The 27,525-nt window shown below is 44.6% G+C and overlaps 1 protein-coding gene across 1 annotated transcript in view; it reads right to left on the bottom strand.

The window, feature by feature from the left end:
* The window catches only part of sdk2b (sidekick cell adhesion molecule 2b), a 457,224-nt gene that overhangs the window by 26,878 nt on the left and 402,821 nt on the right, over positions 1–27,525 (bottom strand). The window contains exons 23-40 of the mRNA XM_061707744.1: positions 25,728–25,837; positions 23,100–23,250; positions 22,242–22,479; positions 19,776–19,891; positions 18,884–19,073; positions 18,177–18,275; positions 17,531–17,725; positions 15,310–15,511; positions 15,061–15,164; positions 13,292–13,362; positions 12,716–12,845; positions 12,013–12,069; positions 10,474–10,575; positions 5,235–5,350; positions 4,748–4,934; positions 2,360–2,497; positions 1,290–1,499; positions 1,086–1,211 (exon numbers count right to left, since the gene is read on the bottom strand). Coding sequence (XP_061563728.1) covers positions 1,086–1,211; positions 1,290–1,499; positions 2,360–2,497; positions 4,748–4,934; positions 5,235–5,350; positions 10,474–10,575; positions 12,013–12,069; positions 12,716–12,845; positions 13,292–13,362; positions 15,061–15,164; positions 15,310–15,511; positions 17,531–17,725; positions 18,177–18,275; positions 18,884–19,073; positions 19,776–19,891; positions 22,242–22,479; positions 23,100–23,250; positions 25,728–25,837 — 2,542 coding nt within the window. The remainder of the gene's footprint in view (positions 1–1,085; positions 1,212–1,289; positions 1,500–2,359; positions 2,498–4,747; positions 4,935–5,234; positions 5,351–10,473; positions 10,576–12,012; positions 12,070–12,715; positions 12,846–13,291; positions 13,363–15,060; positions 15,165–15,309; positions 15,512–17,530; positions 17,726–18,176; positions 18,276–18,883; positions 19,074–19,775; positions 19,892–22,241; positions 22,480–23,099; positions 23,251–25,727; positions 25,838–27,525) is intronic.

Below are 27,525 nucleotides of genomic sequence, written 5' to 3'. Positions count from 1 at the left end.
AGGTGGAGGGTACTAATGGAGAGATCATCTCAGGGTGTGTCCTGTGGGCTTTTATCCTCATCATCTCAAGTTTGTTTTCAGGCTAGTAAGTTTGTTCTGTCCACTGTGATTCCACAACAGACTGATATCTCCCAAAAGAGTGGATCCAAGCCTCAACGCTCCCGATAAAAACAAACAAAGCCTCCAATTACACGATTCCATGTTCTTGCTCGGTTTGAAATGACTCATTGAGACATGCTTGGAATTTTGTGTGTGTGAAAAAAGAAGGGGCAACTTCCGCTTTTTGGAGTTGAGATCAAGCAGGAAGTACAGGTCGTTGCAGTTCGCTGTCTGACCACCAGGGGCTGGCACCGAACGACAGTCAATGACTGTGTTTCCATGCATCAATAACCCTTTTAAAACCCGAATATTGGCAATAACCTGAATTTGCACGGCCATGTAAACACCAATAACCCCTTTGAATAACCAGAATTTGCTCATATTATGGTTTTTAAAAACCCCAATATGAGCCCTGGGTTACTCCTTTTAAAACCTAAATATTGGGTCATGTAAACACCAAACGGAATATCCCCATCAAACGGAACAGGAATTTGTTCTCTGCTCATGCTCTGTTCACAAGGAATCCTGGTCTTTTGAGTCCAGGAAGTTCTTCTAAACACGGAGAAACCAAGACCAGGAGGAGACTAATCACTTCATAAATGTAATGAAGGATATGAACATTTCTGCATTTGTAGATGGTAGAAAGTACCGGGATAGAAGATTTACAAGAAGATGAAAGAAAAGTTGCACGAAGCAGCATTTGTTTTGAATTTGGATACAGGAAGAAGAAGCAGAAATGACGGGAATTACGTCATGACGTTCTCCGTGCATCACTGGTTTGATCCATTTATTTGGTTTGATTATCCCAAATAATTAATTACCATGTAAACGAAATATTCCCAATGTTTCAGTAACCGGAATATTAGCAATAACCCAAATTTTGACTGCATGTAAACGTAGTCAATCTCTCTTCAGACGACCGCCGGGTGACCAGATCAGAGGTAAAAACCCTCCGAGCGAACTAAAACTAAAGCTAACCCGCCCACCTGAAGGTCTGGCCTCGATGACGTGGCGTGTTATGGGAGAACGTCCCGGGTCGCCGCCGGTCCAGTGAAGGGTGAGGGCGGAACTGTAGCGCGTGATAAAAGGCTCTCCGGGGGGGCCTGGGGCTCCTGAAGAGACAAAACAAAGTTGGAAAAGAAACTATCAACAAGACTTTGGCTGGAGGCCCCGACACGAGCCCGACCTACCCTCCCCAGGCCCGGTGGTGATGTTGGCCTCCACCTCCGGCCCGTAGATGAAGGTCTTGGCCCGGATGCGGAAGTTGTAGGTGACGGCGTCCGCCAGGTCTCTGAGTTTCAACCAGAGAGGGCCGCTTCCCTTCACGTCCACCGTCACTGTCTTACTGACGCCTGGGGGGGAGGGGGAGTGGAGACAGTCGGCACAGGCCACGGAAGAGTCTAGACAAACATACCACATTTAGAGCAGGTCTTACACAAGCCAGGCAACGTGGGAGCAGGCGCAACACAGGCAAACACACGCATCAGGATGGGATTAGTAGTGCAAATGGCAAGCAATTACGCAATTCATTTCTTCCTAGTCAAAAAGAGCATTTCAGATATCTACAATTACATTCTTCCTATCCACAATTGTCATTTCAGATATCCACAACGCAATTCTTCCTAGGACAAATGACATCACTTTTGCCATTCATGTGTATGGGGTTTCTAATTACAGATATCCAACAATTCAGTTGCAGATGTGAATTACGGATATCTGCAACTGAATTACGACTAGCTGTAATTCCAGTTTCAGATATCTACAATTTAATTCTGACTAGCCCTAATTCCAGTTCAAGATATCTTTAATTCCCCTCAATTCAAGATATCGTCCTTTTTAGATATCTTAAATTAAGTTTTGACTAGTCAGAACAAAGTTGAAGATATCTTGAACTGGAATTACGACTAGTCAAAATGCAATGTAAATATCTGCAATGTTAATTCTGGACAGTCAAACTTAGCCATTAAATGTTAAAACGGCTTGCCATAAGTGCAGAACACTGCCGTCAGGTATTACTCGGGATGAGAGTCGTAAACAAGTAAGGAGTTGCAATGGCAGATGAGTTATTCAGGTGAATGCGGTGGTTTTATTATCAAGAAAAATGCACACTACAAGATTTCACCAAGGCTGACTTCATTGATCAAATATTAAGTTCCTGAGCAGCAGGAATGGAGTCATTGATCCCGCGGTGCAGGGAGCTGCTCTCCCAGCCGGGCCCTGCTGTGAGGAGAGAAGGGAGACGGGTAGCGTTAAGGATTACCGTCTACGGGGGTCAGGGGCTCGTAGACGAGCCGGTAGCCCTCGATGATGCCGTTGGGGAAGGTGGGGTCGCCCCAGGACACGTTGACCGACGTGGTGGTCAGCTCGCTGAAGTGGATGAAGCTCGGGGAGCTCGGAGCTGGAACGCAGAGGAGTCACAGGTCCCAGAACACATCGTTAATAATCATGGGACTAAGGACTATGGAGGGGTTTTTGGAGATTTTATTCAACAGGAAACATCACAAGACATAAGATGAGAGTGTAAACACATACGAGAGTCAGAAGGACAAATCTGTGTGATAGACAACATACAACCGTAAAAACCTTGTGCTAGTTTAGGCAGATTAACCCCGTACTCGTGCCTGGCTCTTTAAGTTTCCCTACTGAAGCTACTGCAGCTAAATAATGAGTGTGGAAATATAAACATCTTCCCCCCCTGAGGGCCTTAACCCTTTTGTGCGTCTGCCAAAGTTTAGTGATTATTTTCCTCTCAGCTCTGCTCCCATCTGCAGGTTGGAGCAGCTCTCGCTGCAGCTTTCCTCCCGCAGCCCCGGGACGCTCGTACGGCAGGGCTGCAGGGCTGCAGGTCTGCAGGAGCTGCAGGGCTGCAGGTCTGCAGGTCTGCAGGAGCTGCAGGAGCTGCAGGGCTGGGAGCTGCAGGGATGCAGGAGCTGCAGGGCTGCAGGAGCTGCAGGTCTGCAGGAGCTGCAGGGCTGCAGGAGCTGCAGGGCTGCAGGAGCTGCAGGGCTGGGAGCTGCAGGGATGCAGGGCTGCAGGGCTGCAGGGCTGCAGGAGCTGCAGGGCTGCGGGAGCTGCAGGGATGCAGGGCTGCAGGGCTGGGAGCTGCAGGGCTGGGAGCTGCAGGGCTGCAGGGCTGGGAGCTGCAGGGATGCAGGGATGCAGGGCTGCAGGGCTGCAGGGTTGCAGGGCTGCAGGGCTGGGAGCTGCAGGACTGGGAGCTGCAGGGCTGCAGGGCTGCAGGGCTGCAGGGCTGGGAGCTGCAGGGCTGCAGGGCTGCAGCTGGAAGGTGTTGGTGTGAGAGACGAGGGAAGGCTGTGTCCTTATCCACTAACCCTGCTGCATCGATCGGGTCAAATCCACAGTTTTGCTAAAACACAAGCAGGTTAAAAGGATCGACTTCCCCCGACAAATACTGGCTGACCCGGTCAGGTCAGGTCAGAGCGGTTTGAGATGACAGTCACTGGCTCCGGGCTGGGACGCTGCTGCAGACACAGACCTGTCTGTCTTTAAGGTGCAGGAGCAGAGACGCTTGCAGAGGACAAAGCCTCTTTGAGTTCTACAAAGATGGGATAACTACGTCTCCCTGCAGCTCTCCCCTCCTCCCCTCCTCCCCTCCTCCCCTCCTCGTTGTGCAACAGTGACCTCTGGGGATGACCTAAAAGCTGGGAACTTTCCCTCTTTAGCTTTTCTTTTCCTTTTGCTTGTCTGAGACAAAGTCACCACCTGCAACTACCTGGGAGTTTCATACGACGAGTATGAGGGCCAAACTAAGAAAAAAAAAAGGAAATTACGAAAATAAAGTCATAATAATATGAGAATAAAGTCGTAAAATTACGAGAATAAAGTCATAATGTTGCAAGAATAAAGTCGTAATATTATGAGAATAAAGTCGTAATATTACGAGAATAAAGTCGTAATATTACGAGAATAAAGTCGTAATATTACGAGAATAAAGTCATCATATTACGAGAATAAAGTCGTAACATTACGAGAATAAAGTCGTAATTTATGAGAATAAAGTCGTAATATTACAAGAATAAAGTGGTAATTTATGAGAACTCTAACAGGAAGAGTGTGTTAAAATGTTGAATATTGAGCATCTTGTGAAGTTATATTTATAATATATTTAATATTACGACTTTATTCTCGTAATGTTACGACTTTATTCTCGTAATATGATGACTTTATTCTCGTAATATTACGACTTTATTCTCGTAATATTACGACTTTATTCTCGTAATATTACGACTTTATTCTCATAAATTACGACTTTATTCTCGTAATATGATGACTTTATTCTCGTAATATTACGACTTTATTCTCGTAATATTACGACTTTATTCTCGTAATATTACGACTTTATTCTCATAATATTACAACTTTATTCTCATAATATTACAACTTTATTCTATTACGACTTTATTCTTGCAACATTATGACTTTATTCTCGTAATTTTACGACTTTATTCTCATTATGTTATCACTTTATTCTCGTAATGTCTTAGTTTGGCCCTAATACTCCGTCGTAGTTTCATTCCTTTATGGCAGATGACTATTTAGTGACATGTGACCCATAAGGGCAGGGAAGGAGCAGGAGCGTGGGAGGATTTCATCCTTAATGCCTAACGTTTCTGCTGGCGGGACTCACCTGCCTGCTGCGTGCGGCCCTTGGTGGGGGGGCTGCGGGGCCCATCCCCCGCCGCGTTGAAGGCCGCCAGGCTGATCATGTACGTGGTGTAACCGGTCAGGTTCTTCAGCTTCACTCCTCCTTCTGGCATGAACAAAGTTCGCAAGCGCTCCGTCTCATTCTTGCGCTGGAACTCCCAAAAGTAAATCTGCGAGAAGGAAAAAAGGGATCAATGAATATGGAAGTGGGTCATATGAGCTTTTAGAGCAGCCGTTCCTGTCTGAATGACAAATGTCACGATACGACTGGACCAGGTCGAACCTTTCAAACACAGCTATGCCAGAAACATGACTAAAGTTTGTTAAACGGACAAACTTTAGTCGTGTTTCTGCCATAGCTGTGTTGAATAGTGATTCATAATAAACCTTTGAGACAAAGACAAACATGTTTTAGCATCACATTACGATATGAGAGTAGTTCAATAAGAGATGCTGCTCCAGTATCTGACCTTGTAGCCCTGGATGTCTCCATTTTGGGCACCCACGGGTGGAGGGTCCCACGTCACGTCCAACTGGGTGGCTGTTGCGGTCTGAATAGCGACGCTCTGCGGCGGGGCGGTGGGTACTGTTACGGTCCATTCCACCGACAACAACGACAACAACAAAAGGGATATTTTAACAAGTGGTAGGTGCCTGTTTTCATTTACTATCGACAAATGGGTGACTAATTAAAGGAAAAACTTCATAAAATGTCCTGCAAGTCTTTCAGGCTCCAGTGGAGCGATTAAACGCTCGTATTAGTCCCCTCTAGTACGTGCACGGTCGACACTGGGCTTGAGCTCTGGCGCTCATATTGATTTTCAGTGACCCTTCACTCAAAGCGGACAAGTGATCCGTGTCGGCACCATGTCAGCTCTGAAGGCTCTGCTCTTATCCATCACCCGCCTGTAACGCTGCACACATCGTGAGGAAATGACACCCTCACCCCGGGCTGGTGCCATAGCCAGTATGGAAGGAGTTCTACTGTTAAAGGCACCCTATGTAGCAACACCACCTCCGTCCACATGGGAGGTAACCAGTACTGGAGTTGTAAAAAACCATCAGGGGGGATGGTGGATTTTATCATATGGGGACAGATAATTTGTGCTGATTACAAATAATATAATATATTACAAATAATAGCACTGACACCCATGCCCAGACGAGAAAGGAATTATTACAGTATATTAAAGAATTTAATTTAACTGACATATGGAGAAAAATCTATCCTAATCAGTCGACCTTTTCATGTTATTCTGCCACCTGCCAAACATTCTCCAGAATCGATTACTTTTTGATCTCTGCCTCTTTGGCGCCCACAATCTCGAGGAGCTGGTACGACAGTATTATAATTTCAGACCATGCATCGTTTTCATTTTGTCTAAATATGCCTCAGACGCTGAATTTCTCCACGGGGTGCCGCCTTCAGTCATTTTGGCTGAGGGAACCAGAATTTGTGGAGTTTATTAGGGCGCAAATTGATGATTACTTTAAAAATAACACATCCCAAACATCAGCTGCTATACGGTGGGAAGCATTCAAAGCCTTCCTGAGAGGACAGATGATAAGTTTTACAAGCTTTAAACATAAATCTTGGAGGTTGGAGATGGAACAGCTAGAGAAAAAGATTAAAAAACTGAATCAAAACACTTCTTAAACCCTTCCCAACAGTCATTTAAAGATCTTAATGAACTTAGAGCTAAATACAATTTGCTATCTGTCAACAAAGCAACTAAAAGTCTGCTGAAATTGAAACAATCCTATTATGAGCAGGGGGAGAAGGCCAGTAAACTCTTAGCTTGGCGTGTTAAACAATTTGAAACTGAAAGAACAATAAATACGATTCGGTTGGATGATGGCTCGGAGACTAGTGACCTTAAAGAAGGTTTCTATGAGAACTTATACAAAACGGATCTCTCAACCCCAGCTTTACAAAAACAAAACAAATTTTTAGATTCATTGAACATCAGACCCCTTGAGGACAACTTCTTGGCTGATCTAAACCTTGGCATAACCATTGAGGAACTGTCTGCAGCCACTAGGAATATGAAAGGGGGAAAGACTCCAGGACCCGATGGGATCCCCATCAAAATTTATAAATTATTTCCAGAAACATTACTGCCACCTCTACTTGAAATGTATAAGGAGTCCTTAGGCAACGGGTCTCTCCCCCCCCCTCTCTAAATATGGCAGTGATTACACTTCTGTTAAAACCGGGTAAAACGTCTACACTTTGTACATCATATAGACCAATATCACTTCTTAATAACGACCTCAAAATTCTTTGCAAAATATTAGCTAGACGGTTAGATACACTTCTTCCTCAAATGGTGCACCAGGATCAAAATGGCTTTGTTCAGGGACGACAGGGATTTCATAATATATGACGAGTGCTAAACATTGTGTTTGAAAAGTCAGGCTGTGCGGACGCTGCTATCTTGTCATTGGATGCCGAGAAGGCCTTTGACAGAGTGGAGTGGCACTTCCTGTTCGAGGTACTACAAAGATTTGGTATAAAGGGGGAATTTCTCAGTTGGATTAGACTACTTTACGTTAACCCTCAAGCTGTAGTTTTAACAAATGGACTGTCTTCAGCACCTTTTAGGTTGTACAGGGGCACAAGACAAGGTTGTCCCTTGTCTCCTCTGTTATTTACCTTGGCTATTGAGCCACTTGCCATGGCAATTCGAAATCATACTGCTTTTACCGGCATAAGGATAGGAGACATGGAACATCGTATAGCCCTATATGCTGATGACGTAATCTTGTTTTGCTCTAATTTGAAACAGACACTACCAACTTTACTAGACATATCTAACTACTTTGGCACTTTTGCAGGATACAAAATAAATTACTCCAAATCTGTAATATTATTCATGGATGAAAAGGATCGACTAAACCCTCCAATTCGTACTCCTTTCACGGTTTCACACAATGGTTTCACATACCTGGGTGTTAATGTTGCTCCCACCACCGACAAAATTGTTCCTAATAACTACAATACTTTAACAGATAAGATCACCCAACTTATAAATAGATGGAATCATTTGCCCATTTCAATGATCGGGCGAATAAATGTATTGAAGATGTCAATTTTACCTAAATTTATGTATCTGTTCCAATCTATCCCACTCGCTCCTCCATCCTCACTCTTTAATTCACTTAGAAAGCTTTTTTATAACTTTGTTTGGAACAATAAGCGCCCCAGGCTTAAGCTCTCGCTACTGTACTTGCCATATGAGAGAGGTGGTTTACAATTACCAAATCTTGAGTGGTACTACTGGGCTGCTCAAATCAGGGCAGGAATGTTTTATTTTGAGAGAAACCACCCCCCAGCCTGGGTTTCAATAGAAGCACATTCAATTAACATTCCTTTAAACTTATATGTATATTCTGCCAACAAACAAGAACTACTCAAACATACTAAAAATCCTTTCCTCAGAAATACAGTACTAATCTGGCATAATGCTCTTGCATATCTGGGAGAAACAACTACACTGTCTCAATTTTCTCCAATTTTTGGTAATAACGAATTCCAGCCTGGTAGAGCAGATCTAGGTTTTAAAATCTGGGCTTCCCAGGGTATAGCCAAGATAGCTGACCTCTATAATGAAAACGCGATTCTCATGTCATTTGAGGAGCTCAAATCGAAATATGGGATTCCTGCAAAACATTTTTTTTTAAATATCTTCAACTTAGAAGCTTTATCCTTTCCAAACAGAGTAATAATTTGAATCTTCCTCCCCCATCCACATTAGAGGACTACTCTTTGAGGTTTTTACATTCTAGAGGGCAGGTTTCCTTATTTTATAAGCTTTTTGTAAGCAAGTCTAAAGAGTCATCACAACGCTTGTTTAAAGCATGGAGAATAGACTTGCAGGGAAATTTAACAGAGGAGGAATGGTCCAAAGCATGTTCTCTAGCTCAGACTCAATCCATAAACACAAACTCCAAACTGCTGCAATACAAATGGCTAAGCCGTCTATACATAACACCAGCTAAGCTTCATCACTTTAATTCAAACATACCTGATACCTGCTTCAAATGCAAGGACCTAAAAGGTACCTTATTTCACTGTATGTGGGATTGTCCACAGATACTTTCTTTTTGGAGGAAAGTTTTGGACCTTGCTAGCCGAATCACAGGTGAAGAGATACCACTATGTCCTAAAATGTGGCTACTAAATCTCTATCCAGAGGACTTCACCACCTCCAAAAAAATTAGATCTCTTCTGAATATTTGTTTTCTAGAAGCCAAACGTTGTATAGCTTGCTCGTGGAAATCAGATACACCCTGTGCCACATCCCAGTGGTTGAAGGGAATGACTTTTTGCTTAGCTTTGGAGAGGATAAGCTACACAATAAAGAACAGACTTGACAAGTTTTTGGAAATTTGGACCACATTCTATAACTTCCTTCAGAATAACAATATAGAAGTTGACGGATGGAAGGGTGATAAGATGGATTGAGGCTGAGTTTTTCTTTTTCCTTTCTCTTTTTTTTTCTCCTTTGATTTAATCTAATTTGATTTAATAAAGTAATGATTAATTTATTTTATTTAATAATTTTATTGATTTCATTCTGCTTTCTTCCTTTAAACAATGTAATTAGTCAATGTAATCCTACGGACTGTATACTGTGTCACGAACAACTGGATTCTACACTTATCACTATACATTACAGATGTTTTTTTTTTTTTTTTTTTTTTTTTCTTTTTTCTTATTATGTGCCTTGTTGTCTTGTTCTGTATTGTCTGTTATATGAACAAAATTCTTAATAAATAAATGTTTAAAAAAAAAAATAATAGCAGTGACCAAAACACCTGCAGAAATACTGCAGGAATGACATAGCAGCAGTTAAATGCAGCCTTCTGTAAGCTTTAAATATCCACTGGGCTTACATCAAATACATCAAAACACAACAATAAAAAACACTTTTCTGAACTTATCAATATGACTCTGTCCTTCACAGGATAAGTAAAATGGATCACTGCAAAAACTCAAAATCTTAACAAGAATATTTGTCTTATTTCTAGTTAAAATGTCTAATTTTAGTAAAAAAATCTCATTACACTTAAAACAAGACTCATCACTGGAACAATTTTCACCTGTTTCAAGTAGATTTCCACTTGAAATAAGTAGAAAAATCTGCCAGTGGAACAAGATTTTTTTGCTTGTAATGAGAAGATAAATCTTGTCCCACTGGCAGATTTTTCTACTTATTTCAAGTGGAAATTTACTTGAAACGGGTGAAAATTGTCAAATAGGTTATTTTTCTGGTGTTATTTTTTTGGTGATGACTCTAAATGTTGAAATAGCAGTAAAACCACATTCATTGATGAAATGACATAAGGGATGGAAAGGGGGGATGGCAGTTTTACAGGGGGGATGATTTGGACCGTTTTTATTTCAGGGGGATGATTTGGACCGTTTTTATTTCAGGGGGGATGCCATCCCCCTCATCCCCCCTCAACTCCAGTACTGGGGGTAACTGCTGTGCTGACAATACGGCCTGTTTAAGAGTGGGGACGTCTTTCAACACCACGTCGTCCCAGCAGAGGTGCTGATGCCTCTACTACACCGCAGACGGAGCACTTCTGTGAGGACATGCAACAACTGGACATGAGGAACTGGCTTTCTGCTCTGGCTGCTTTCCCCAGGTCTCTACCGTGAGTACATCCCGTTGAGGTGAATAAAAGGGTTTTACGTACCCGCCTCTCCCACAAACACCTCCTGCGGGGGGGTGGTGGGCCCGTCGCCCACCGCGTTGTACACGCTCATCCGGATCTCGTAGCGCTTGTGCTTACTTAGCTCTGCAGGGGAAATAAAGGATTCAGAAAAGTCACCTAAACCCCCCGTCCCTCCTCCAGGTTGCCCAACAATTAGCTTAAGTCACTGATTAAATATTAAGAATCCTTGAATGGCTTCCTTCCCGTCCAGACATTACGCTGTTACAAGGAATTAAACATGAAATAACTGCTGTGAATAATTTTGCTCAAGGAAGACGTTTCTGCTTCAATTACAAATCCCTGAGGGACGGTGTAATTATGGGGTTGCTGAATGCTGCTGCGTGCAGCTACTAAAGAAATATGAGCCCATCTGCTTTTGTTGTGGTTGTCCAAATAAGCTGGAACGTGTAAAACCATGAGCGTGTTTGACTGCAGTCACAGAGAGTGAGAATGTTCTGCTTAACCCTGGTACTCTCCTAATTCTCCTGTCCTTCTTTCCTCTGCTCTCTCCTTCCTTCCTTCCTTCCTTCCTTCCTTCCTTCCTTCCTTCCTTCCTTCCTTCCTTCCTTCCTTCCTCCCTCCCTCCCTCCCTCCCTCCCTCCCTCCCTCCCTTCCTTCCTTCCTTCCTTCCTTCCTTCCTTCCTTCCTTCCTTCCTTCCTTCCGCTCTCTCCTTCCTTCCTTCCTTCCTTCCTTCCTCCTGCTCTCTCCTTCCTTCCTTCCTTCCTTCCTTCCTTCCTTCCTTCCTTCCTTCCTTCCTTCCTTCCTTCCTTCCTTCCTTCCTTCCTTCCTTCCTTCCTCCTGCTCTCTCCTTCCTTCCTTCCTTCCTTCCTTCCTTCCTTCCTTCCTTCCTTCCTTCCTTCCTTCCTTCCTTCCTTCCTCCTTCCTTCCTTCCTTCCTCCTGCTCTCTCCTTCCTTCCTTCCTTCCTTCCTTCCTTCCTTCCTTCCTTCCTTCCTTCCTTCCTTCCTCCTTCCTTCCTTCCTTCCTTCCTTCCTTCCTTCCTTCCTTCTTTCCTCCTGTTCTCACCTTCCTTCCTTCCTTCCTCTTTTCTTCCTTCCTTCCTTCCTTCCTTCCTTCCTTCCTTCCTTCCTTCCTTCCTTCCTTCCTCTTTTCTTCCTTCCTTCCTTCCTTCCTTCCTTCCTTCCTTCCTTCCTTCCTTCCTTCCTTCCTTCCTTCCTTCCTTCCTTCCTTCCTTCCTTCCTTCCTTCCTTCCTTCCTTCCTTCCTTCCTTCCTTCTTTCCTCCTGCTCTCACCTTCCTTCCTTCCTTCCTCTTTTCTTCCTTCCTTCCTTCCTTCCTTCCTTCCTTCCTTCCTTCCTTCCTTCCTTCCTTCCTTCCTTCCTTCCTTCCTTCCTTCCTTCCTTCCTTCCTTCCTCCCCTCTTCTCTTCCTTCCTTCCTTGACCCGGAGACAGCACAAGGGTTCAAATAAATCACTGTGGACATTCCGTCCATCTTTGTCTTTCATTTCTCTGCAGGAATGGGCCCCTGGCCGGCCGGCTGACGGAGACGTGACGGGACTTACTGTCCAGCTCGTACTGGGCGAGAGTGGGGTCGCTCAGGTTCCGGAGGCTGTAGGGGGCTGCGGAGAGAGAGGGAATGAAAGAGACACAACGAGAGGAAGTTAAGGAAAAGACAGAGGTTTCAACGTCCAGCACTTTCCTTGTGGAGAGGGGGGCGTAAATACCCACACAATCACGATGATGGAGGCGGCTCTGAATTAGCTCCAGAGTGACTCCACGAGAGGGAAATTACAGGGCTGGCGGCGCCGGGAGCTAGAGAGAGCGGCTCCTGGGTTAACCTAATCATAGCCTGAGGCTGATAACCACTGATCACAAGATGAAATGTTTTGCTGTGAAGTGTCAAGACCGTCGGGGAGGATCGCGGCAGAAGAATGGGCCTGTTTGAAAGCTCCTCTCTAATGGAAATAATGCCGGCTGCTGACACTGGAATAATCAAGTGTGACGGAGTCTTGTAATTATCTGTTACCAAAGCAAACTGCAGAAACTGCACATTTCTTTCAATATGTTCTCGCTGAATCTGTTTCCGTGTCGAATTTCTATCGCTGGCTGGTTATTTACGCTTCATTATGGCTGTGCATAATGTGTAGAGCTTCTGAATGGAAATATTAGAGCAGAAAATGTATTTGTGCCCCATCGCCCCCCCGCCCGACGGAGCAGGTGGCAGCTGCTGCTGCAGTATCTGCTGCATCAGCAGCTGCTCCTCACCGGTGAGCTCGGCCCAGGTGAACGCGCTGTTGGCCGTGTGAACGAAGCTGCGGAGACGGTCGTACAGCAGCTCGCGGTAGCGGATCCGGAAGCCCAGCAAGATGCCGTTGATCTTTTCCTCGGGAGGCGGCTGTGAAAACAAAAAAAAAAAGAAAGTGATGCAGCAGATTGTATGAGAGCCTAAGACACGGCACAAACGCTGCTTGACTTAATCACCCTGTGATTTGTCTCCGGCTGAAGAGACTTGCTACAATTAAAAACACGCAGACTGAAAAGGATGCTCGTCCTCCGCTTGAGTCATGCAGAGAAATCCCCTTCAGGTCCAGAGGGGGGGGGGGGGGGGGCAGAGCGACAAACACGAGCCTCGTAAACTCTCCAAGTGTTCTCCATAAAAGTAAAACTGCGTCTGGGAGCGACTGCTTCCCCCTTTATGACGGGTTAATGCAGGTGTGAGCCTCTGCCAGGGTGCAGGGTGTAAGTACAGGCCTGGCCACGAGCCGCTAGGCCTCTTATTACTGCTGGATCTCTGGATCTCTGCAAACAGTGAAAACAAGACAAGCGCTTCCTGCTTCCTACCTGCCAGCGGATCAGCACCGAGGTGGTCGTGTGCGGGGTGACGGACAGGATCATTGGCGCTTCGTCGGGCGCTGAGAAAAGATAATAATACAGATAAAAAACAATAAAACAGATTAGCTAAATTGACCCCGAAAACGGGCCACGATTCAGTGCGCTAAAGCCGCCCGTGCACCGCGGCGTTCAGGGAAGACTGAAGAGTCCACTTTTGTTTTGCCAACATTCCCAGACGGCCTTCCTGTCTCGTGGCGTCACAGAAGCCGGGTCGGCGTTGCACCAGCTAGTTGGTGCACATTTCCACATACAGGACGATACTTTTCTCATAAAACTTGACATTCAACATTGAAATATCAACACAATACGTAACACACATGCATTACAATGACTACGTTTACATGCAGTCAAAATTGGGGTTATTGCTAATATTCCAGTTACTGAAACATTCTGAATATTGCGTTTACATGGTAATTAATCATTCTGGATATCTGGATCAAACCAGCGACGCACGGAGAACATCATGACGCAATTCCCGTCATTTCTGCTTCTTCTTCCTGTATCCAAATTCAAAACAAATGCTGCTTCGCGCAACTTTTCTCTCACCTTCTTGTAAATCTTCTATCCCGGTACTTTCTACCGTCTACAAATGCAGAAATGTTCATATCCTTCATTACATTTATGAAGTGATTACTCTCGTCCTGGTCATGTTCCGTTTACATGACCCAATATTCAGGTTTTAAAAGGAGTAACCCAGGGCTCATATTGGGGTTTTTAAAAACCGGAATATGAGCAAATTCTGGTTATTCAAAGGGGTTATTGGTGTTTACATGGCCGTGCAAATTCGGGTTATTGCCAATATTCGGGTTTTAAAAGGGTTATTTTTTATTTATTTATTTTTTTTTAATATTTTTATCCCGGTTTTTTCCCCATTTTATCACCCAGTGCTCCTACCTAACAGTCCTGTGCATTTCCATCCTCTACCAACCCCGGGAGGGCCCTGCACTGAGCTCAGGTCTCCTCCTTAACCTGAGTGAGCAGGTCGCTTCTTTTCACCAGACAGGGTGGGGTTTCTCCGGCCGAACGTAGCGCGTGGAAGGATCACGTTATTCCGGCCGGATCCTCCCCACCCCATCTGGCGCCCCGGTTGGCCAGAGGGGGCATGTATAGCCCAGGACTGTGTGCATGTTTTTGTGAGGGTAGCTCCCATTAGCTACCCAGGGGAACACGGGGAGAACATGCAAACTCCACACAGAAAGATCCTTTTACCAACCCCACCCAGGGTGTGGGCACTGAAGTCATGGGGGAACTAACACGCACTTCAGCGCCCACAGCGTCCCCGGCGGGAATCGAACCCAGGACCCTCTTGCTGTGAGACGGCTGCACTACCTGCTGCGCCACCGTGCCCCTAAAAGGGGTTATTGATGCATGGAAACACAGTCATTGATGTAGGACTTCACATAAGTATCAAAAGATGGACGTCCATCCCCACCACTCTTGGAGGGACAAAGCATGTAGCATGTTGCTAACGGGTTTGCACCACAACACACAACTAAACCGGGCAGGAGGATGGATCAAACAGCAAAGACATCATGACATTCATTTTGTGTTTAGTGTTTCCATCCTTAAGGCCAGAAGGAAACGCCCACGACTCAGCACAGCACTCTGGGAAAGTTTCTAACTCTTCTAAATCTAACTCTTGGGGGAGAAGAACACAAGTGAAGGTAATTCACTCCTCCAGTATTTACAGTAGAGAGGACGACAGCATTCAGTCTCACCGTCCTGCAGGGTTGTGATGGCCTCGCTGTCCTCGCTGTACTCGCTGTCCCCGATGTCGTTGGTGGCTTTGACCCGGAACTGGTAGGACGTGAAGGGTTTCAGCCTGAGGGGCGGTGGCAGGGAATAATTACAACACTGGACCTTAGCGTTCTTAATCTGCTCAAGAGGAATATGCTCCCACTGAGGCAGTAAGGCAAATGTACTCCGCTGACTTTACACCAGAGCAGAAACTCCAGGATAAACTCTACCTGGACACGATGTAGGAAGACGCCTCGTGGTTGACGGAGGCGGAGTGGACGGTCCAGTTGTTCTCGGGGAGCTCCCTCAGCTGCACCGTGTAGTAGCGCACGGGGGACAGGCCGTCGCTGCCCGGCTCCCAGGCCAGCAGCACCTGCCGGGCCTGGACCTCCTTCTGCGGCACCGAGGGACGGCTGGTGGGCTGGGGACGAGCTGGGAGGGGGGGAGGAAACTCTGAGCCACACAAACTCAGGACTGAGTGGAATAAGCCACGAGCAGGAGGAACAGCCGGATGAGGAAGATGATGGACGCTTATTCTCGGCTGAATAGTTTCGGGGGAACTTGCACACATTTGCTCTGACAAAAGAGCGACTCTGAACGGAGGATGAGAAGTAGACGAGAAAATCAAAGTTGCGGAGTAAACAATCCTCAACATGCCTTGAGGGGAGCAGAGGAAGTGATGCGTTCCAACACTGCAGCAGACTGTTTCCAATAAATCCTCTCAGGGAGGAGACGCTGCTCAGAACACATCTGCTCGTCCGACTGTTGACGGAAAATCAACTACTGGTAGTCCAAAGATCTTTGCGTGGTCTGAAATTATCTATGTTATCATCTGAACGATGTTTTTATCTATCAGACTTCAAAACGACACAACGTTACTGCTCAATAAAACTGTCTCGGCCTGTAATATGCATTAAAGGGGCATTATTATAAACTTTTATGAAAGGCTGATGCAATTTCCGGAGGTTTTAATGAAATATCTGTGACATCCTGTGGTCTAAATACCACAGATAAAAATCTAAACAAACAAAAGCACTGCTTTCAAGCATATCTTTATAGCTGTGTTTACAGCTGCTAGTTTGGGGGCGGAGTCGACCGCTGGACCCCCCCTCTCCTCTGTCACAACTACACGTGTCCCTTTTCTGAAGAACAGCGTATGCCGCATGATGTGAAATTAGTTTGATATGAAGATGGAGAGACTGGGTAAATGTTAGGGGTGGAATGATTCACTAATCTCAAGATACGGTACGATACACCATATTGAGGTCACAATAACGATACGATATTATAGCAGTATTTTTTTAACAACCTTTGAATGAGGAACATATGACTGGAAAAATGGTCTTTTATTTGAAAGACACAAAACAATGCTGTACGTTTGCCCTATTGTTACAGTTTGTAATGCTTTATAACTGGTTAAGTTTTAAAGAGAAAGTCAGGCCAACCATTTTCCACAAACTGAACTAAAAGTAAATGTCAGGTTAGTACAAAGTACAAATATTTTGCCACAAACTGAATAGTTTCTCTCATGTATGATTTGACTTTTCCAGAAATTTAACATCTAAAATTAAATAAATAAATAAAAGTAAATAAATACATACAATTTTACATCATAAAAAGATTGATTCATGCTCACCTTATAAGTGTAAGAGGAGATTTATTTTTGTTAAGGTTATTTTGGTAATTCAGGGTTCATTATTTTATAAATATATTCTTTATATTCTGATGTAAATCAGGGACTATAATGACACTAGTCAGTTTATCTGTAGTGATTAGTCTGTTTTAGATTGGGCGGAGTGATACGCCACAGTACGGCACTAGGTGCTGTGTTGATGTTCTAAAATCCTACACTGTTGAGGGACATTAAAGTACACTGGAACTCAGCAGAAGTTGTCCCCGTGTTTATCCTACTCACCACCCCAAAAAGGTTTAATTTGATAAGGTAAGGCTTAACTCTACACCAGCCTTACATAAGTAAAAGTTCAGAGCTCAAAACCCTGCAAGAGTCCCGTGATCGGGACCAAAACGGTACTAGTTTCTTCTGAGCGGAGGAAGATTTTGGTCCGCGGGTCGAGGCGCGGCCGTTACTAGTCAACACAATAGATTAATATTAATAACCCAATATCGCGATACAGTTTGTCACCTCCACGACACGTATCGTGATGTTTTTGTATCGCAAAATTTCGTGGCACAATATATTGTTACACCTCTAATAAATGTCCGGGTCTGAGATGTCACAGCACCGAGGAAACCTGAGCGAGCCACTGAACAGCATCTTCTCAGACCTCAACAGGCCCAATCACAGCGGCAGAGCGGCTTTATGTTGGCATTTTATACTTGGTAGTCACTCCAAACAATCGGATATATCTTATCTAGCAAAGACAATTGTACGTTTTTATTTATTTTTTGACATAAAACGCCTCCTTTAGACCACATTCAGTAAAGTAGTACCTCTTTTCTCCGTGGTGACCACCAGCGCCTCGGCCGCCTCGCCCCAGCCCTTCCTGGTCTGGGCCGTGATGCGGAACACGTAGACGGACTCGGGCTTGAGACTGGTCACCGTGTACTGGCGGGCGCTGGGGTTCAGCACGTCCACCGTGGCCGTGTTGCTGTTGCTGGAGTTCAGGTGGTACGTGATCTGGTAGGCTGGGGAGAGAGAGAGGAACCGTCTGAGTCTCCTGAACAATACGAGGACTCTTTAACACGATTCCACTGGCATCTGCTCTTCCCCGCCGCCGCGCTGGTCTGACACACAATGGAGTTAAAATTGAATCATGCACCACATGTATAATGAATCAAAGTCTCACAAGGAAATCCCCAATTAGCTTAGGAGGGAGTCTTTCCAGCAATGCCGGAAAATGAAAAAATTTGATTTCCCATGTAAAACATGGTCTTTTCCATAATAGTGAGTGAATAATAATAAAAATATTGAAATTTCCAAAGAATTATGGGTGCAATCAGGAATCGCAGCTGGTATTACGTTGCTTTTATGTAAAAGACGAGTGCCACCACATTTCTAATCAGGGTTTTAGATCGTGTGAGCCTTAGATTTGAATCAAAATATCATATTTCCAAACCTAAGTCCGTTGTAACATACCGAGGATGATGCCGTTGGGCTGCGCCGGGGACTGCCAGATGAGCCGGACGGAGGTGGTCCGCACTTCAGGGAACAAGATTCCTACTGGAGGTCCTGGCACTGCAGGGAAGCAACACACGCACATTCCACACTTCCAGATCTTCATAAACAAAACACATGTATATTTAGAGGAAAAGTGTCACGTGCAAAAGTTGTACCACCTCTTTCAAGCCTAAATTTGTTCTGTGTTTAACATGATGTCGTAGAAGTTAGGAGGGTGGGCTGCAGGCGGGGGCTGTTAGCCCTCCATGCACTGATCAGGAGAAGTCATGCAGACCTCCATAAAAGCAAACGTTCTGGCAGCTTTCTGGTGTGGGTCAACACACACTGCCAAGAGGGAAAGACATAAGTGATGGCCTTCATTGACATGTCTTTGTCAGTTTTTGGGGGTACCGTATTTTCCGCACCTAAAAGCCTTCAATTTTTTCAAAAGCTGACCATACGCCTTATAATCCAGTGCCTTATATATGGATCAATATTGAGCTGCAACAGGTCTCGCAGCCATAGACATATATACGTATTTTGAGCGACTAAACACAATAAAAAATATTTATTCTAATATGTCAAGATCACAATTTTTATTATTTATTATTTATTAAAAAAAAAATTTATTAAAAGAGGGGGCTAACTTTTGCAGCACTCTAGCTTGAGTCCACTGTGTTCCCTACCATCGTCCAAAGTCCTCTCCAGGATGTGTGGAGAACTGGGCCGCCCGTCTCCCACCCGTGTGAAGGCCAGAACCTGGATCTCGTAGAGGACGTACTTCCCCAGAGCCGTCAGCTGGACACTGTGGGTGGCGTTCCCCTCCACCGTCCAGAAACGCACGGCCCTGTCCGAGTCCTTCTCCTTGTACGCCACCTGCTCCGGACAGCAGACGGACAAACGTTACAGGAGAAACAATCCAATCCAATCCACTTTATTTATATAGCACATTTTTAAAAACAACAAGGTTACCAAAGTGCTGCACAATGAGTAAAGCAAGACATAATTAAAATAGTAAAAACTAAAAACAGAGTAAAATAGATAAGAGCACATAAAAGCACAAAATAAAAACACACCAGACAGAAACAACCAGTGATTCATAAACATAAAAGACAGGACAGAGACCACACAACTCTCATGCTGGATTAAAAGCCAAAGAATAAAAATAAGTATTAAGACGAGACTTAAACATTTCTAGTGTGGGGTTATTTTGATGTGGGGAGGAAGCTCGTTCCAGAGTTTAGGGGCTATTGCTGAAAAGGCTCGGTCGCCCCTGGTTTTTTGCCTGGTTTTGGGAACGACAAGACGTGACTGAGTAGAAACCTCAAAGACCTAGAGGGAGTGTACAAATGTAGGAGGTCTGAGATGTACTTTGGTGCCAACCCATTTAATGACTTAAAAACAAACAATAGTATTTTAAAATGAATTCTAAAAGAGACAGGGAGCCAGTGAAGGGAGGCCAGAACGGGGGTGATGTGATCTCGCTAGCGGGTTCCTGTTAAAAGGCGAGCAGCCGCATTTTGGACTAACTGTAAGCGTGCAAGCAAGAAGGGCGAGAGTTTAAAGAAAAGGACACACCTTGTAGCCGAGAATAAGACCGTTCCTGTCCGGCTCTGGGACCTCGAACCAGCGCACCAGGATGCTGCTGGAGGTGGTGGCGAAGGCCGACACGTTGGTGGGTCCACTGGAGGGAACTGCAGGATAAAGAATGCAGAGCTGGAAATGTCACGTCTGAATGGTTTGTTGTTGTCCCTATGCTTACGTGCACCTTTCAAGGAGATATATAGATATGTTTGAGGTATGAGGAATCTGCTTGTGCTCAAACTTGCATATACTTGAGGTCTGTTGCTCTTTTGCTCGAGCAGACAAAATGCCTGATTTTGAGAATTTGCTCGAGCTTGTGGGGGAAAAAAGGACGCATGAATTCCACATTGGAGTCCATGTGTTCTCAATTTCCTAACGTTCTTCCAATCTGCTCAAGCCAGTGTTTGGTGGGGAATATTAAAGCAGAAGCCGTGAAGGAAAAGCAGACTTCCCCTGAATGGAGGTGGGCTGTAAAAGAGGGGAAGTAGGAACACAAAGCAACCTACGAACTGCAGGTGTTTTACTGTTTTACTGCTAATAATGAGGCTGCGGTGCAGTTTAGAAATACGGATGCTTTCATTTGTGGTTAAGCTGGCAAAGCTTTTTTGTGGGAATGTGACTCTAACAGAAGGAAATAACATTACTGAGATTTTTCTTTTTTTTATCTGGCAGAGCAATGCCATATTTTATTCATCCTGAGAATGCAATGTTTATCTTACTTTCTTATGAGTCATAGTTTAGTTGTTGTGTGAGGAGAAAAAAATAACCCATATGTAATTTTATGAGAAAAATAGTCACAATATTATAGAATTCAAGTGAGACATGCAAGAGAAAGATATCAAGGCTACCAGGATAAACCTCGGAATGACAGAAATATCACTGAACGCTCACATCCATTCAAAATATCAAGTACATAGGAACATGATTTGGAACATAGACAGAATTTAATATAAAGTCTCTATTGCCATTATAGATGCAAAGGGATTTAAAGGGCAGCTCCTTAACACCAGAACGTATCATTTCATTGCTAGTGTACAGAAATCAGCTCTCCAAGTGGGAAACTGCATGTGAGTGGGGGGGCGTTGGCGACTAAAGACTTATTCTTCCATTTTTGAATTTATTACTGATTATTCTGTGAAGTGAAAAATATCAGGTTTCAAACTATATAAACGGTGTTCAAGAGACTAGCAAACTCCTGGAAACATGGTTGTTTTTTAAACAAAGTATACAACAAACAAGCCAAACGCACACCCAGTCCACACACAGAAGAGTGTGTGAGTTGCTCATGGATAAACTGTTTCTCTTGAATCTGTTGAGATTTATTGGGTTTATAGGAATAGGTTCTCAGAACTGGTGAGTATTTTATTTGAATATGTCCAGAACTTCAGAAAATATAAAAGACACATATTTACGATAGGTCAGGGAGTGATAGACCTGTAGATCTTTAAGTGATTCATATGATAAACCCCAGAACCGTCTGTGAGAACCTTGGGGGTTCAAGTGCACGGATGTATGAACCACGATACAAGTGACACAGCACGGGGTAAAGGGGGGGGAAAGGGGACGGATTCTAGGGGCCCGTGATTGAGGCAGGGCAAAAAAAAATACAAATATTAAGTTCTGCTTAAATGGTGAGAAATCCTATATGACAAGTTTGTATTTTGATGGTGTTTTTTTTTTTTTTTTGCTGTCATTTTTTTTCTCTCCACTGATTATAATTGTTATTTTTTCATGCAGAGTTTATTTCCTATTTAAGAATCAGTGTTGCTCATTAATGAGCCTTTTGCAGTTTCACTATACCGGCGGTGTGTGAAATAAATTAATCAAAATGAATTCCATTATATTCCACTGTACATGTCAACTGTCATGTTGTTGTTCTTTCACAAATATGGTAATGATAGTCACAAATACCATTCAAATGTATCATTGTATGTAAAATAGCATCACAAATGTCACAGCTGGGTTGGGCGCCCCCATGTGGTGAGAAGTGCTACTGCTACATAGAGCAGCTTTAAAGAAAGAAAAAAAAAGCAGTTTTCATGAGAATTAAGTTTTAATTTCAACAGAAAAAAGTACTCAGATAAAGTTGTGATATGTGTTAAATTGAGGTTTGTGCAGAACATTTTTAAATCATACTTTAGTGTGGGATTTACACAGAAGGAAACCAGCATTACATGAGAGGACACGGTGATGTGGGCGATGTGTGTTTGCTCAACACGGCTCATTCCAACTACTCCCAGTTCATCACCTGTTTTAGCAGATTTGGTAAGCTAAGTTGCCCTACGTACAATTAAAAGAAAGCAACAAGCTGTAATATTTAGCTTTGACCTCTTATGACTGAAATGTGTAAACGGTGCTCCTCTCCAGAACAGCCGAGCTGCCAGCCGCTCTCACGGTGGTTCTGGTACTTCCTCTAACGAGGCGGTTCTGTTGGACGGATGGGCCGGGCCCTCCACTCACCAGACTCCCGGGTTCTGCCCCGGACCGGCTGGCTCCAGGGTCCCGCCCCGATGCTGTTGACGGCCTGGACCCGGACCTCGTACTCCGTCCACTCCTCCAGGTCCTCGATGGTGAACTCCCTCTCCAGGCGGTCGGCGATGACGTGGGTCAGCCCGCGGGCCTGGGAGCCCACGCGGGAGTACTGGACCCGGTAGCTCACCTGCTCCGGGTTCCCGTTGTACTCCCACTCGGGCAGAGGCTGCACACGCAGAGAGAGAGGATCAAACCCTGCAGGCCGTGATCCACGTAGGCCGTGCTCTTGTGAAGGCTGAGTTATGGTTCTGCGTCAAAACCACGCCGTGTCTACGGCGTAGGGTACGGTCGACACGTACCACACGCCGTCACTGACGTCACCTCCCAACGTCACCTCCCAAAAATTGGAACTACTCGTCGAGGCGACGCAGACCAAACGCAGACCAGAGGGCTGTGATTGGTTCGCTTGGGAGCAACGCATTTCCGGTTTCCGGTTTGAAGCAGTCGTGAACTTTCAGTGCTCTTTTCTTCGTGTATGTGTGATTTTTTTCTGTTTTGTTTTTTTGCACAATAGTTGTCCTTATCTCTTTGATTCACTGTGACTGGAAAAAGTCGGATAAACCATTCAGGAAAAGATCGTGACCTAGCGGTCGTGGGGGGTACTGCACCGCGGAGAAATGGAGTGACGGAGAAGTCCGAAGGGTCACGGTGACGGCGTCACGGTGACGGCGTCACGGTGACGGCATAGGCACGGCGTCGATTTGACGCAGAACCATAACTCAGGATTAACGAGGAAGAAGGCGGTTTTTAGAGATGGTTTGCACAGCAGAGGAAGGTTCCACTCACCACCCAGCGCAGCCACAGGCTAGTCTCGCTGGCCGTGCGGAGCGTGACGTTAGCCGGGGCCATGTCCGGAGGAGCTGGCAGCGTCTGGATCTTCCTGGAGGGCTGGCTGGGAGGACTGGTGCCCACGATGTTCACCTGACGCATGCGGAACCTGAGGAAACCAAACCAAACAAAAACATAGTTAAAAATTCATCTTTGCAGAAATGCTTTGCCAAGCAAGTTGCTGGCATGAGGCTCACAGCACAAGAGCCAACAAGATCAAAGTACTGACTCCAGCGTGAATGTGCTGACTTGTGCTGCAGCCTGAATATGTAACATGAGAAATGTAAAGTTGCTGCACCGACGCCGGCGTGACGAGAAGTGCGGCGATGTGGGTCTGCAGGGACCGGCTCAGCAAAGTGTTAATTGGCCATTTTGAACGAGATCATTGAAAACGAGCAGCTCGCATACGGATAAAGATCTTACACACACTGGAGAATACTCTTCAAATCAGGCAAGCCCAACAAAAGTTGTGCTGGCGTTAAAGAAAACAAACGTAAGGGAAGCTCCGGGGATAAATTAGCTGAAATCTAGACGTGCATCTTCGTCTTAATTGTTATTTGTCTTGTTTGTACAAGCTAAATATGAAGTTGGTGTAATCAAAGGAAAGTATTCCTGGGTTTGAGTTACAGTACGATAATGATCTACAGTCGTGTGCAGAGGTTTCTTTTAATCTCATATTTTTATGCAAAAACATAATAAAGTCATCTGATCATAGTGGATCTTAATATCACATAAATACAACAACATATGCACCAGTATTTATCAAATGAAACCCCAAATAAAAGGAAAATTAAATCATGTAGGAAACCCTAAGTACCCCCTTACTGCAGACTTCTACAGAAGTAGATGTTTGGGTAGTTTACTGGTGTGAAGCATTCAGGTATGTGTTAACACAATGCTAAGAGGGAAAGACATAAGCGATGGTCTTCTCTCAAAAGGGTTATAAAATATTTCTAAAAGATTGGAAGTCCCTGAAGTCGACTTCCTAGGAAATATACCCCAAGGTAGATTGTGCAATGCTCAGAGAAATACCTAAAAGCTGTGTCTTAAATCCTACAGGCTCAACTGAGTATGTTACATTTTAAAGGAGACCTATTATGGATCTAATACCTATTTTAAACAGGCCTTGAATGTCTTAAAAACAAGCTTTTGATTGTTTTTGCTAAATAAATTAGAAATTCAGCCTCTAAACCATGTCTTTATCTTCCCATTCTCTAACCTCATTATCTATGCAGGATTCTGAGTGGGCGGGGCTATGATAATGAGGCTCTGTGCTGATTGGCTGCCTGAATGACGCGCTACACCGATACGAAAAAATGGCGGAAGCTCCGGCCGGTGGAGTTAGTTGTTAGTGGTTTCACTACGGTGGCCGACAAGGGCCAAACGCACACATCGTTTTGTGCTTTGCATCGTTTCTCTATTTGCAGCGTTTGATGATGCTGCATTTGTCTTTGTTTTTTGCAGCACGTTTTTTCATTTGCACCACGTTCCTCTTTTTGTACCTCGTTTTGAGTTTGTGAATTTGAATCGTTTCTGCACTTGAAGCCGTTTTCCTTAACTGAGACGCATTAGGCCGTTGCAGTGCGTTTGGCCCTCGTTGGCCACCGTATTTCACACATTGCTCCCGTCGTTACGTAACGACAGGCTCGTAGATCCACATGACACTGGGCGGCTCATCCGGGCGGCTGTACAGACACTGCAGAATCTGGTTGTTTCCTCCTTCTCTGAGTTGCTGAGGGGAGACCACTTTATATATGTTAAAGCAAGAAAAAACCTGTTTTAGAATAGGTCCCCTTTAAAGTCCATGACGACATCATTAGAAGACCAAACTAGCGGGTCTGGAAGGATGTCATACGTCCAGTGGCCTGTTTGGTGAAAATTCAGGTGAACACTCCTGTTTTTATTTCAAAACCTTTATAAGAACAAGTCACAGTCCTGAAATGAACACGTGGAGTCTCTCAGTTTTAATTGACTAGTATTTAAGAGTGAATGTAATGCTTGGGAAGTACAGCACATTTATGGGCCGAATCCTGGATGTAATTATAGATAGTAAATGGAGAAGTTAAAAGAATGCCTCCGGAGAGTTCTGCAAACCGAACAGGTCTGAAACCATGGCAGGGCTTTCTTCCTCACAAATAAAAACTCCTTCATTACATTCAGCCGAGAGGGGGACACCTTTCCCCAGGTGGGCATCATTACCCGGCTCCTTCAGAAAGAGAAGTCTTCCCAGAGCAAATACCCCCAGTTCAGCACGGGGTAAAACGTAGTCATGAGCACCATTAGAACCAAGTGGAATATTAATGGACCTTAACTAAGTAGGAATCCAATTATTCTGTCATTTCCATGATTTCCAGTCTCCAGGCTTGCAAGGACTCCCATCAAAATATTAATAGTTATTTTAATTTGTCCAGTTAAGCCATGTTCCAGGCTTTTTAAAAAGAGGCTTTTACATATTTGGTGTAACTGCAAAGCCTAATCATCCTCTCCCGTTTGCCCCGGGATAATGTCAAATCAGAGCTGTAATTCTTTGGCCCTGAATGAGTGGAATATAAAAAAGTGTGGGTGGAGAGCAGGGAAGTGAAGTACCTGTAGAAGGTGAACGGGTTGAGACCCGGCACCTCCAGGGAGCGAGCTTCCGGTTCGTTGGAAACCCGGTGGACGATCATCCAGTCCTCGTTTTCTCCCACTGCCCCCACCTTGAGCCGGGACAGAGGACAAACACAGTGAGCAGGACAGTTCTGGAAAACCGCTCCATCCGGAGAAGTCCAGCGAGTCTGTGCTGAAATTGTCCAATCATGCTTCTTCCAACTTAGAAAAATATCAAAAATCAGGTAATTTCTTTCATCTAAAAACCTAGAGACCCCGGTTAGATTACTGCAATTCACTTTTTACATGCCTCACTCAGCAAAATCTAAATAAACTACATTTATTCAAAATGCAGCAGCCAGACTCATTACCCGGTCCAACAGGAGAGAACATATCACACACATTTTAAAGTCCCTTCACTGGCTCCCAGTCCGTTTTAGAGTGGATTTTAACATTTTAATGATTACTTTTAAGGCTGGTATGGGGCTAGCTCCTGATTCCATAGCTGACCTTTGACCTCACCCTGAGATCCTCTGGTGGCTCATTCCTGGCCATTCCCTGGTCTAACTTAAAGACCAAGGGTGACCGGGCCCAGTGGTGTGCAAGTTCATACTTCTCATGAACTAGTTCAAAGTTCAGTTCACATAGTTTAAAAATGAACTGTTCACGTTCATAGTTCACCATTTTCATTTTGAACTAGTTCAAATTCAGTTCATTTCAATATTTTTAGGTGAGAAGTACGAATGAAACGCCCCCCTATCCTAAAACTGTTCACCGTATACCAGTGGTCTTCAGCCCTGGTCCTCAGGACCCTGTCCTGCATGTTTTAGATGTTTCCTGCTTCAGCTCCCTGATATAAATGACTGTCATTAACAGACTTGTGCAGACCTGGATGACAAGCTGATGACCGCCATTAATTAAAATCACGTGTGATGATGCAAGGAAACATGTAAAACATGCAGGACAGGGTTGGAGATCCCTGCTGAATACAATCATGTATTGTCCTAGTGGCGTTTCAACTTTATTCAGAGGCTGTAAATCTCCAACATTGTAGTGCATTATCAATTTGTCTAACTGTTACTGGGAAATCAGACCTCTTGGTCTTTCTGGGAACTTTTTTGATTGTTAAGGACTCGCAGATATTTCCTCACACTGGGCGGATGCTTTAACTCCACATGACGTTTCAAATTTGAAGTTGACGAGGCAGACGCTCAGACTTGTTTTCTCAGCGCAGGTGGACAGAATTTGCACAGAAAGGTTAGATTTCTACCGTCAGACTCTTTGGGAGACGATGTGTAAAATTCCCGCAGATAATGATAAGCGGATCATCATCTGACGGCTCGCTGACGCTGCGTCTGCAACGTCTCTCTTCACCCGTCAAGGCTGATTTATGGTTCTGCGTTAAACGGCGAAGACTACGGCGTAGGGTACGCGGCGACGCGAACCATACGGTCCGCACGCCGCGTACCCTACGCCGTAGGTCCGCGTTGGTGTAACGCGGAACCATAAATCAGCCTACATTCGTAAAGACTGCACCGGGCTCGTCGAGCATTTTAAATGTGCGCGCCGCCCACTGGTGAAATAAGAAGGATTATTCCGTAATAATTGGACCTAAACAGTGATGCTGCAACTCACATAATCTGAACAGTTCAAGTTCCAGTTCATGATCTGCAGAATGAACAAGTTCACGTTCAAGTTCTTTATGTGTAAATATGTTGCGTTCAGTTCAACGTTCTCACAGAAATGAAAATGAACGCGTTCATGCACAACACTGACCGGGCCTTTTCTGTTCTAGCCC

Source organism: Cololabis saira, chromosome 19, assembly GCF_033807715.1.
Source record: "Cololabis saira isolate AMF1-May2022 chromosome 19, fColSai1.1, whole genome shotgun sequence".
Taxonomy (NCBI): Eukaryota; Metazoa; Chordata; class Actinopteri; order Beloniformes; family Belonidae; genus Cololabis; species Cololabis saira.
This window is presented reverse-complemented; position numbering and strand designations above follow the sequence as displayed.